At 45.4% G+C, this 13,376-nt stretch overlaps 1 protein-coding gene across 10 annotated transcripts in view; it reads right to left on the bottom strand.

The window, feature by feature from the left end:
- LOC125697421 (LIM domain containing preferred translocation partner in lipoma) overlaps positions 1-13,376 on the bottom strand; it is a 320,474-nt gene that overhangs the window by 157,372 nt on the left and 149,726 nt on the right. For all 10 annotated transcript variants that reach the window (XM_048954618.1, XM_048954615.1, XM_048954616.1 and 7 more), the window contains one exon: positions 7,029-7,151. In XM_048954618.1, coding sequence (XP_048810575.1) covers positions 7,029-7,151 — 123 coding nt within the window. The remainder of the gene's footprint in view (positions 1-7,028; positions 7,152-13,376) is intronic.

Here is a 13,376-nt window from a genome sequence, read left to right as displayed (position 1 = left end):
GGAGGTGGTGAAGTCACCATTCCTAGAGGTGTTCCAGAACTGTGGGGATGTGGCACTGAGGGACATAGCTAGCGGGCATGGTGGGGATGCATTTACTATTGGAGTGGATGTTCTGAATGGTCTTTTCTAACCTCAGTGACTCTGAGATTCTATTAATCCATCTGCATGTGCTACAAGAAGAGGGTGAGTGAAGGGTGCCTGGAGTCCACCCTCAGCTCCTCCAATGATCCATGTACGAAGCAAGGCATTTCATCTACCTCAACCATGAAAGAGCAACACCATTTTTGTATTTCACTGGGCTGTTGTGGTGGTGAATCTGATACCACTGAAGAACTCAGATGCATCGACCCATGCAAGGATGCCAGCAGCCCACATTCCAGCACCACTCGGTGCCCCAGGGGTGATAACTCTTTGTTGGGCGTGTGGACAGCTCGTGAAGTGTGCTGGATCCCTTTGAGATGAGAGCCAAATGAGCCAAGTGCCAAAAACTGAGGATGGGGAAATGATGACAGGCTTCCTGAGCTGACAGTGCACTGCAGCCCAGTCCCATTGTGGGGAAAAAGACAGAAAACAGAATCTAACAATAGGTAGAGGGCCTTGAACGGCTTTAGAAAGTAAGAGCCCAGCTCTCACCCACTCTCTGCAAAACAATCATGAATGCAGAAGGAAAAAAAGACCAAATTATGAGGTACTATTTGCTTTTTTATCGCTGTTCCCAAAGTAAATGTTTGCCTTTATCCACACACAAATTTGAGATGCCTGCACAGATTTTGAAGTTCAATATATCCAATACCAGTCATCAGCTAAGGCTGGAGCCAAGCACGTAGGCAGAAAACCCAAATGGATACCAAAAAAAAAAATGGAAAGGGGAAAGGGAAACGAAAGATTTTTGTGAACTTGGTTATGCACCAGAAAAAAAAAAGGAAAGCAGTTTTATTTTCACTGATGATAGTGCTACAGAAAGAAATAATACCCTGCGAAGGTCACTCTTATCCTGTTCATCTGTGACAAGCTGATAATCTGGGATCTCAGAAAATTTTCTTTAAAAGTCTTCCCGGACATGCTCTTAGCAGAAGGATTATGGTCTAATACATACCAGCAGATGCAACCGATTCCAGCATCTGCTAATCAGAGCAGCATCAGCCCACAGCACACGCCGGCTGAGCCGTGGAGCACAGGAAGGGTCCCCTCCTTGTGCCGATAGCCAAACCCAGCGTGCTGAGATCATCTGCTGGCTGTTCCTCTCTGCTCACACGCATGTGGACCAACGTCTCTGCCTCGTGTGTGCTTCTCTGACACACGTGTCCTGCCAGCATCAGAGCTCCTGGAGAGCTGTCACCTTGGGACTGTCGCAGGCAATGCTGCTGCTCCGCCCTTGGGAACGGGAGCTGCAGGAAGAAGGAGGTTTCCTGAATGTGGAGGCTTTCCTTCTTGACTGCTGGTGGAACCCATGGAGCTGGCTCCAGACGGGATGCTTCCTTTCCTGCTTCTGTAGTTCTGTATGGATTTTACGCACGGCACAAAGTCACCAGTGAGAACACTCAGTTTCAGCCCACACAACACTGAAAAGGTCTTGGCAACTTCCTGAGTACCTGAAACAGCCAAATCCCACCAAGCCCCTTAACTCAGGAACCACCAACTCTTTCTGTCACCCAAATGCTACAGGAGGAGACAATTAACTCAGAACCTGCCAAATTAATCTCCATCTGTTTGAATCCCTACGTTTTCATTCTTAAAAGAAAGAAAATCATAGAACCATTTGTGTTGGAAGAGACCCTTAAAGGCCATCTGGCCCAACTCCCTGCACTGAACAGGGACACCTACAGCTCCATCAGGTGCTCAGAGCCCTGTCCAGCCTGACCTTGGGTGTCTGCAAGAATGGAGCACCATCACCTCCCTGGGCAACCTGTGCCAGTGCCTCACCACCGTCACTGTAGAAAACATCTTTCTTATGTCCCATCTAAATCTCCTCTCTTTTAGTTAGAAACCATTTCCTCTTGTCCTATCAAATTGTCCCCATCATCCAAAACAGTAGTAAACATTGCATGGACCATGCCTGCAAAATCCTTTGGGTGCGTAACAAACCAGGCTCTGTCAGTTAACAGAACAAGGAAATCAGACTCTGAGCTTGGACTCATGAATCTGAATGGGCTGTTTTGAAGAGAGCTGTTGCACTCTGTCTTTTACAGAGCCCATATGCCAATCCCGCAGCCCACACCAAGAGAAACCATAGGGCTTTCTCCCTCCAATGCTGAGGAATGCTCTGCTCCGTGCTGCTTGGGAAGCTTCATTCATGGCTGGAGTTTCAGCTCCACACAAGCAAAAATAAAAACCCCAAACCTTTAGCTGTGCATTCCTGGACCAGATAAAAATGAGGCATTAAGAATGCACATGAAAGAGTGCTCCTTAGGAGTGTTCAGTGCACAGCATTTTGCTTCGTTTTGTGGTTTCCAATCCTCTTCCATCACTCTGCAAGAAAATGAGCCCATTGCCTTTTCACTGTTTCTGCAATCCCCAACTGGTTGTCGAAAGGAGTGATGAATAACATCCAACGCTGTCAAACACTTAAATCCCTTTCAAACTCCAGTCATTAGATGACATTATTTCCCAGTATGTTTGGAACTTAATGAAAATGTATCACTGATTTTTAATTTTATTTTATTTACTTTTTTATTGTTCTGCAGCTCACACTGAGAATGAGTTTCTTTTCCTTCAAACTATTGCTTGCCTAGGCTGGCAGCGTGGGATAGTGGATGTATTTAGTCCAGGAGGCAACAGTACAGAGGCAGGGGTACAGGCACGAATCCTCAGACACCTCACCTAACTCTGCCATCATTTCCCCCATCTGTTAGGTGAGAAAAATATTTTATTTCTCTTCATTATTTGTCCAAGAACATCACCTAAAGGACTTCAATCCAGACCAAGGTTTCATTTTGCTAGATGCAATACACGGGGGCAGGAGGCAAATCACATGTAAGCAGATGACAAGCTATGCAGATAGAGGAGGTTTCGAGAGGAAGCAAAACAGAAATGTCCCACCATGGTCATTTTGCACAGTGGTGATAACTGGGAGTGAAACGCATCTCCTGAGTCCCTCTGGATGCAGCTGCCTCTGAGAGCTGCACACACGTACATTCGATTTTGATCATCAAAGCAATTTTTTTCTCTAGTCGAATACTCTGTAAATTCTGGTGACCTGCTATTTGCTTTTTTTAAAAACAGGCTCATTACTGTTGGACCAGGTACATCTTATTGCCTGGCACACCTCTCACAAAGTCCTATTTTGCCAAGCAATCTGCAGGAAATTCAGGGTAAAAACCAAGAGTTTCTGAAGGTAGGTGTCTGATTCCAAACAAAGCAATCAGCATTCAATACATAATTCACAGCAGGGACAAAAAATCCTGAGCTTTCATATGCTGCTATTTCCAGTATTTCATTTTCACAGCCTCTGCTGGAAGCTTTCTCTCCAGAGTCACAAAGTTTTCTTGTTAAAAAAAAAAAAAAAAAAGCAAACATTTATTTTATGGGCTGAAATTTGGCAGTTTTTTTTTTCTTTTTGCTTAAGGCCTTGCTGCACTCATCTCCTAAGCTAGAGTTTAAACAGAATAGTTTAAAAACATCCCTCTAAGTTGGGGAAAATACCTTTTAACAGAGGAGTTGGATGACCACAGCATGTACACAGCAGCCAGGCTGGGGTTCACTGGTTTAGGAACAGCCCCTACTCCCTTTCATGGAACTTATGCTCCTCCATGCCTTCCCTACACAACTCCTTGTACTGTTACAAGTTGCAGTGGGTTCTCTGCCTCTAAACTTTCCAATGGGTTACTGCAATTTAAAGGTGTGATATGTAAACAGAAAATACATCACAGCTACACAAGAGGATCTCTGTACTTTATACATCACGCCAACAGTTCTGAATTTTACCGAACAGGAGGAAAATATTAATTAGATTTTGTCATAATGCAACTGCAGTTCTACCTACGTAAGGCTGATTCAGCTCCGTCCAAATCAACCACAACACCAGGAGACTGGTGATGAGCACACAGCCACCTCCCAAGCTCAGGTGTTGTTTGGTCCTTTCTAAAAATGAGTTCCAGCTGGACTTATGAAACACGGTGCCTCCCAGCAGCTCCCATGACAGGAAGCATCCCCAGGCACTGCTGTGCTGCAGTCAAAGATAACAACTCAGCGTTACAATTTTCTGTTGTTTTTTGATACGTGCAATTTGGAAAGAAAAACAAACAAACAAACAAACAAACAACACAACGGCATTTTAATCCATTTTTGGCCGCTCTTGGCAACTCAGCCAGAGAAACTCTCCACGGTGGGCTCAGCCCGGGGCAATGTCTTTGGGCCATGTCTGGGGTTGGCTGTAGCCCCCTGCAGTCTGAAACGTAATTCAGACTTTCCAAACCTATGAGGAGGACACGAATCCCTCTGCTCCAGGGGCACCTCCCATTGCACCGTGTCTCACTGCAATCTGAAACATGCAATGAGGATCAGAAGAGCTTCTCTCTTTGAATTTATGCCAATGAAGGCGGGCAGTGTTGGGCAAGCCACTCAAATCCTGCTATCACTCCTGCTCCAGCACGAGAGGACAATTTTATAGTTTAGTTTATGTTGCTTTAAAACTATTTCGAAGATCAAAGAAGAAGAAAAAAATAAACCCAACAATAAAATTCCTCTTGTTCCATAAGAGGAGCATCCCCAAGGGCAAGGTATACCTATACAATTATTATAATGCTTTAACTGCATAAGCACAACTGGAAACATCTCCAAAACAAGTTGTGACTCTTATCTTCCTCCACGCAGCCATTATCCTGATAAATTTGGGAAGGTCATTTGAGATGTAATCCAATAAATGCGCTGATGTTCCGAGTAAGTACCTCACAATTTGCAGCCTAATCTATTATCCCACTATAAGACCATCAAATGACTCACCAGTTTTAATACTTAGTACAGATCAAACAAAGAAAAATATCAAAGCTTTACCTTCTAATTCCACCCTTCAAGGACTCATCTGAGTAGTTTTTAATTACAGTAAATGACACATTCAACTCGGGCATTTTCTATTTGTAGCAGCCATAGTTGGGAGTTGCTGTAACTGTACTTTCCATGGGACGTTGCCTCATTAACCAATAAATGCCAGAGAGTCTCGTAAGCCAAACACACTGGCTGGCATTTGGGATGGACAGCACCATCCTGCCGTTCCTGGGTGGAGGACAGATCTCCAGATCCTCAACCAGAACCTCAAGCAAAAAGCCACAGGAACAAACATGTGCAACTGGCAGCACGTGTTGGCGGGCCTGGAAAGTCAGATCCAGTCCCAAAGTTGGGCTGTGCCTTCCGAGGTGCAGTAACTCTAATTATGCTGCAGAAAGCTGCGTTTGAACTCTGTGAATTTTTTTAATAGGATGGGTACAAAATAAAAGCGGGGAAACAATCTGTTCACACAATGCCAGATCCCAAAGAAAAGAGTATCAGGAAGCAGTCAGCAGTACTGGCAGATCACAAAACTGCAGACGCTCAGAGAATTGGTTACACGAGCTGCATGTCTCTGCTAAGGCGCTGTGGTTGACTGCAGGCATTGCCAAGGAAAATGGGTGAGTGCCAATCTCTTCCAGTTAACTCTCTCACAGGGTTTTGATGCTGTAAAGTATTTCCCAATACCAGTGTGCATTTGTATCCGCTTGGTCCATACAAACAAAATGAGTGCAGATTATTCGACACAGTGCCTGAGCACAATCATTGTTAAGACTTGTCTCACTCACTGCAACAACAAAAAATACACTGGGAAGAGGACCAAGTGGTATCTGGGCTGCGCTGTTGCTCTCTTTGACTGACTGACCCAAATCAGACTGTTTATGTGGATGTATCTGTTAGCTTATACAGCAATCATGTAGATGCAGCTGGAATGAAGGAAGAGTTTACTGGGCAGCCCCTGCAGAAGGTTGCAACAAGAGCCCCTACCTGCAGACACCTGGGATGGGCTTGTGCCAACTTTATTCAACACCACTTTTGCTAAGTTCACGTATTTAAACACGACCTTAAACCTAAACGAACTCTGGTCACTGTTTTAGTTCTGTTCAAAAGTATCATTTCTGCATTACTCAAAACAAATGCAACGGTGAAAAGAATCGAAAGAGCCACAAAGTGAAGGGATAGCCTGTATGGACAGTGGGTGGGCGTTGTGTCACTCGACTCTCTCTTTGAATAGAATCAAAGGGTTTCAGTCAGAGCTGACAGTAAGGCACACATAGCTGCACAGATGCCTACAGACATGTGTACATATAAGAAATGAGACAAGTTATGGGAACAGGACACAAAAGAGCTGCACAGATGGGGATAAACACTCCTGAGGTGATTATCAAGATCACATGCACTGCTCTTCTTTAAGTGCCACCGGGGTTTCACCACTTTCTCTGATAAAGACACATCTTACCATAACATAAGTAGTTCCACACAGATGCTACCTGTATTAGTGGCAAAAATTAGTGACTCCTGCAGTCCTCACGTAGACACAGTGGATTAAATGGGAATAGCAACCCACTTTGCTGGGCTACAGCCACCCTGAACTGTGTCACTGCCACTGATCACACCACAAAAACAAAACAACTTGAGATGCAGGTACCTGGATTGTTTTGACAGTGTAACAGATAAAAGTTAACAGAATGGGGAAAGAAATGTGTAAAAGTATTGGTGAACTGAGCAGATTTTAGTTCACAAGCTATTGTTGACAGAAAGTTGGGGCAAAGGAAATGTCTTTTTCTTTGTAAACTTTTTGCTAACGATCTCCAAGGCCAATGAAACAATTGGGATCAGAGGCCCCTTGCTAGGAGGTACTGCAGCTTCTGAGCTGGTGCCCCTTCGGAGCGGCTGCACCCTTCATCCCATTGACAGCTACATCTGGATGCTATCAGGACACACTGGCATGCCTGCTCACTCCAAATACCAGGCAGTTAGCAAACTGACTCAGCAGTTGCTTCTGGCCACTTTCCCACTCTGGGCTTAAGCAACATGCCACCAACCTGTTGGATCCGCGGTTTGTAGGGAGAGCTGCTCTCTAGATCGGCCAGGATGCTGGTGAGGGAGTCGATCTCTGCATCCAGGCTGGAGCGCCTCTCCTCAAGTGTCTTGCCACCAGGATTCACCTTAAAGAAAGAAGAAGAGTTCCAGTTACTCAGACCGTGGCCTGGAACGTGGTTTCTTAGTGTCCTCAAAGGGAGCTGCCACCATGTCCCAGCAATAACTCTCAGGTTGCAGGGATTCTACAAACATGTTGAAACGCTACAGCTCTTCCCCAGAATCAGGGATGAGCAGAGAGGCTTCATCTCACAAAGATTTAGGCTGCTTTGAGGCTTTTCTTCATGCATTTCCCACAATGGTCCCATTGTGTTGACTTGGAGGATTATGAAACATGGTAAGCAGTGTGCTGCCAAGGTGTGCACAAAGGCAGTGGAGCTGCAAGCTGAGACCAGCACCCGGCCACCTGCACACCTATTATTACTTTGAATCACTCCATGGTAGCTCTACCTGTCTGATTCAACACTTTACAATTTCCATCAGTCCCTTGAGGAGTGAAAAAGTTCAATTTATTTCTAGCAAACTCAAAGTGAAGGGCATGATTTGAAATAAGGAGTCACAAAGCAATATAATGAAGGTCCTTGGGAAAAGGGTTATTGTTCAGGGAAATCCATGACCAGAGCAGACATCAACCTATATCCAGGACCCTTTTCAATCGAGTTCACCTTGCTTTCTCTCTGCATTTAAATTGGCCTCTTCCCATTTGCATCAGTATGGTCAGTACATTCGCATGAATGGGAAGAGACATGAATTTTTACCACCATCACCCACCTCTGGAAGCGAAGAACAAAAAGCTCATGGCTCAGTGATGCAGGAGATAAAGTAGTCCCTATGGACCATAGTAGTGTTCAAGGACCAGTAATGTTTGAGGAAACCAGCAAAAGATCCCCATCAAGTGTGCTGCCAGGAGCTTACCCACCTAGCTACACTTAGGGCAGGCACAGAAGCAGAAGTTCTTGAGTCAAGTGAAATAATACACACTTAAAGTCTTCTCTGAACCTGAGTCATAGTCAATATTTGTCTTCTGTCCTTTCCCGTCTGAGTTATCTGCGAACTCCCCAGGCAGAGGCTCTCCATGTACATGCAGCTACAGAGCTCAGTGCAGCTTAACTATTACCATAATAAAAATACAAAAGAATTACATAACATCTCACCTAATTTCAGCTGTAATGCTGGTACAGACCATACCAACACTTCCCCACAGACAATCTAGCTCTGTTTGCCTTCATTCTCACCGAGTTACTTCAATTTTCCAAGCCAAAAATTTTCCTTTCCCTTTGGCTCACTGTCTGCTCCAGATAGGTTTTATTTGAATTTCATTTAAGGAGCACTAGATCATTACCTGCTTTACAGAACTCTCCAGTCATCAAATCCGACACGTAAGCAGCAACCTGGTCAGAGAGACAGCCTATGCAAAGCAGGGAGGCTCTGAGCTGCCAAGCTTATACGTGCTAAGGCATTCATTAGTTCCTAATGATTATTAAATCTTATTGGATTACAATAAATTTGGCTTGACTGACAGGAAAATGAAATCTCCAATGCGCTTTATGCAAGAACACATGATTTAAAAGGCTCAAAGTCAGGTTAGAAACTACTTACAAACTCAATTTTTCTTACTTCTTTTTATTATGGAACCAATCAAAGTTTTTCCATCCAAACTATTGTTCAAAAAATAATTACTTTAGGCAGGAATTGTCCCAGATCATTACTCAAGGCTAGCTGTAGGTATCTGCATTTTTAAACCTGAAAAAGTCTAATTTCCTTTCCATTACTAGCACACTTCATGGCTCTGGCTTGGTTTTCCTCCATCCTCCAATTGCTGGCCTACAACAACTGCAGGGCAGCCACAGGCTTCCTAGATTCAAAACATGAGATTGCTCCACTCCAGAGAATTTTTAAGCCAAAAGCCAGTCTGGAAGGAGGGGGAGATGCGAAGGGCACCCAAGGCCGCAGCATCTGCAGAGATAAATCATGGAGCAAGTCAATGACGGAACCGGGAGTACAAGTGGGGCCCAGGATGGGGCTGCTTGGTGCCTGGCTGTGGGACGGCATTGACCCAGGAGAGGAGAGATGGCAGCAGATTAGAAGATCAGCCGATTATATTTCTGCTTCTTAGCATTTCTGTGCCATATTATTCCCAGGTTCTCATCCCCCAGAGCGATTATGCAACAACCGACAAGCAAAGACCGCAGAGCAAGTTGTGAGGTTGTAAAAGTTAAATGTCCTTAGGAAACCTAGAAAAATAAAATAATAATAATAAAAAAACCAAACACGAACATGGAAATATCTCCATTGATTTGGGGCTCTGCAAAAGATTTATTTATTCAATTAAAATATAATAAATAGAGATGAAGAGCTCAATTCTCCAAGTGCTGAAGCAGAATGCAGTGCAGAATGTGAGGGCCAATGGGGATGGGACCGGACCTCGAGTACCTCTGTGAAACAGCAGTGCTTGCACAGACAGGCTTCTCCTTGTTCTCCATTCCCCATCTCCACAAATCTTGCATTTTTCTCACTACCACACTCCTGTTTCCATCAAGGGATTTATTGCACGTGGGAACAGGAGGAGAATTCGCAACAGCAAAACTTTAGTAAGAGAGGGTTAACTTCTTTCTGTTCTCATGCTCTTTGTCATGACGTCGCTATAAAAGTTTTATGATATTGCTCTGGAACAGATCCCCAGCGCCAGGTCCCACGGCACAACAGGTCGGCGCAGGCAGGGCTCAGCTCCGAGGAACTGCGCCGGCTGAGCGAACGACTTTGCAAATCCGAACACTTGGAACCAGAAAGAACCGCTCCTGCTATTTCTGTCAGATTTACTGCATCACTGCAGTCACTTGTGCACGCTCCCTTTCAGCCAGCAGTATATGGAAAAACGGCTTTAAAAAGGGAAAAGGATGCTATCTTTGGCCTGGCCAACGTGAGTTCGACAGAAAGCAAACATAAACCAACCCAATCCAACAAATTACTCACGCCACAGACTATCCACTCACGTGCATTTCTGCAGCGCCTACACTCCCACCCCCTGGCTCTGTCCCTGCTGCGAGGCAGAAGAGAGAAAAACAGCACTGCCTGCCTTGTTGGCCGCCCCTGAACTCCCGGTGTGCGGCTCCAAGCAGCTGTGAGGGTAATCCACTCCTGCGCCCTGTCAACCCACACTGTTCCAATGAAAACTGGCTTTCATTTCCCTAATCCTACCTCCCAGCACCAGGCAGAGCCACAGGTCCCCTTGCCTCCCCAAGGGAAGCTCTGTGCAGAGCACTCAGTGCAGAGGGCACGCAGGGCCTCGAAGTTGAGCTCACTGTGCTAAAAAAGGCCACAGGACTACTTGTCGAGCTGGAAGATATGAAAAAACACAATGATTTCCCCTGGGGCCCCTTTTCCTACAACCTAGATCACCTGCTCTTATTACAGTTTGCAAGTTACAGAAGGGATGCAAGGACATTGCTGTTTGTCCACGTCAGCTCCTTGCAATAGGGATAGGGAGAAGAATCTGGCTCCCAGATGTCCCTCCAAGTTCCTGCCCCTAATTCCTCTCCCTACTCAGACCTAACCTCTCTGCTGTGCTCTGTTTCCCTGTTTCTCCTCACCTCGTCTGCTGCCATGCAGTGCTGCAGCCTGGGACAGTCGCTATCTCTGTGACAAGAGATGTCTGTGGGTGAGGGTTAGGTCAGGGTTAGGGCACCAGGGCTCACTACAGTGCTGTTTTCCACCACTGAGATCCATCTCCCTTCCACCCACTGGCTCGGCTCAAGGCTTATCCAAAGCAGGCTGAGTTAAGTCCATTTCATTGGTGTTGGAGAATGCAAGCTTCCCTTGCTGGGAAGTGAGATGCCCTACAGGTGTAGATGTATGTTTGGGTGATGCGATGAAGCCAAACTGTCTGAGAGACACCGTGGAATCTGGCACTGGCAAAACTTCACTCTGATTTCCCCTCTTTCCACCCCTGCAGCTGTCTGCCACACTCTGCAGGCTGTGGGAATCGTCACTGAAGAAAGAGCAAAAGAAAGGGCTCTCCATACAAGGAGTCAGCAGCTCTCCTGGCCCCAGGCAGTGGCCTCAGACAGAGCTGCAGATAGGCAAAGGAGGATGGGGCTCCTATTTTCTATTTTAGCTGAGGGCAAGTGGGAGAAAGGAGACGAAAGATGTTAGGTTTCGATGGCAAACCACCTACAGGAAGAGGCTGTGAGAAATTTTAACCTGGAAGAAGAAAAGAAGTGATTCAGTCTTGACACACTTCAGACTGCTATTTGTGTGTCGTTTTCTTTTACCCTCTCTTTGCACTTTCTCCAACATTACCACTGCCAGGGGCAAGATCCTCTTCCAACACATGCCCTTGCTTCCCCATCCCATCCCAGTTTCCCAGCCTTCCTTCACAACAGTCATGTGAGGCACAAAAAGCCACTGCAGTGGCAAAAAGATGCATCCTCGAGGGTATCCATCACGAAAATGAGGCACCCAGACCATGAGCTGCTGTGTCTGTTCTCTTCTCAGCCTAAAGACAAATGCAAACATTTTGTTTCAAATTCCCTGATGTAAATGAAAGCAGTTGCAAGAGCCTGCCCTACCAAGCACGCACATGGTGACAAGAACTGACTGCAGCATTCCGGACCAGGAGGGTCTAAAATGTTTGACTGATACAAAATCACTGTTTCAGGCACCAAGGAGGGGCTGGAAAAGTAGTCGTGCCCTTTAAAAACAGACAGATTGAGTCTTTTGAAACAAATCCGAAATGATGGAAGATTTCAGCAGATGTGACCGCAGTGATTTCACCAGACGTGATTGTATCAAGGATCTAATAGAAAAGAACTTCCCTGCTGTTCCGTCAGGCTGAAGCCAGGCCTGAAATATCCTTTTTACTCTTTTGATGACATCAAGAATAAAAGCCAAAGGGAAGTTGGGTTTTGATTTATTTTTTTTCCCTGCTCTTTCTTTTTTAAGGCATGGAGTGGTTTTACCTGATTTGTGTTGCTGGATGCTAGCTGCACCAAAGGAAAACACTTCAAAAGTTTGAAGTGGGCTGTTCAAAGGCATCGCTCGGTGTCTCTCTGACACGAATGTCATCTAACTGAGCAATGTTCCTACAGTTCTGGCCACTTTTGAAGATTCGCCTATAAATCGAGCTGCCTGCAACAGGGCTTAAATGAGGGGGTGTGGGAGCCATGCACTGTGCAGCAGGAACCCACCTTGCTGCTCCAGCAGATTTCAGCCAATGTGCCAAATGCTTTCCATCATTTGCTCCTGGAGGTGTCCAAGAAAAGGGCAGATGTGCACTAGCACTAAGAGATATGGTTAGAGAGCATGGTGGGGATGGGTTGACGGTTGGACCGGATCATTTTAGCCACCTTTTCCAACCTTAATGATTCTATGATTCTATCACCAGTAAACAGCTGTGGGTATCATCAGGATTAATTGATTTGTCTCTAAAGCAACAAGGTGTTGCAAAGAACAGCAAGGCTTCCAGCTGGGGCAGATGAACAAGGAGAGAGGTTATTTGCTAGCACAGCCAGGAAACATCTTGAGAAATCTTCAAAACCAGTTTATAACCTCAGTGTTGTATAGGAGGCTTACAAGAAGGATAAATAATCATAATTAAAAAAAAAAAAACAAAAAAACCCACCAGGTAACAGAAGAAGAAAGCAAGAAACGAGAAGGTATCAGTTTCAAAACAACACAAATTAGGTGTTTCATCACAGACTGTGCTACTGAGCTGTGGAGCCACTTCTGCATGACACTGTGGTTGCTGTGTGTTTACAAGTGTTTCAAAGGCAGCTGGAGAAACACGTGGAAGAAAACGATGAAGATGCTTCAAAGATGAATAAATAAATAAATGAAACTCTGTGCTCCTCCTTTTACATCTTTGTCTGGCCTATTGACACTCGCTGATCTGATCTGGCTCTGCACATTTACACCTCCAGTAAGCCACCACCGTGCTTCATGTATGCCAGCTGCCACCCTGCAGTCACTCCTTCTGTTGGTGGGTACATGTCAGTCTCTGCAGATTATCAACTGATCATTGCCTTAGTGCAGGATCAACACCTGGAAACCCACATCTTCCCTCCTGGGAGCTGAGATGACAGAAAATGCAGTCAATTGCACTCAGCCTCCTGGGACCCAGATAAGAAGGAGAGCAAAGACTTCATTCCTATTATGAATCTGTATTGCAACAATGTTTTATATTTCCCTGGAGGTAGTCTGATAGGCACTGATCACATATCAGAGGAAACGTCCCTGCCCTGAGGAGCTCGTTGTCAACTGGATCCCAGGGCAACCAGGTAGAAGGGCTGCAGAGC

Source organism: Lagopus muta, chromosome 9 (genome assembly GCF_023343835.1).
Source record: "Lagopus muta isolate bLagMut1 chromosome 9, bLagMut1 primary, whole genome shotgun sequence".
NCBI lineage: Eukaryota > Metazoa > Chordata > Aves > Galliformes > Phasianidae > Lagopus > Lagopus muta.
Note: the sequence above shows the minus strand (reverse complement) of the source record. Positions and strands in the feature narration are given on the sequence as shown.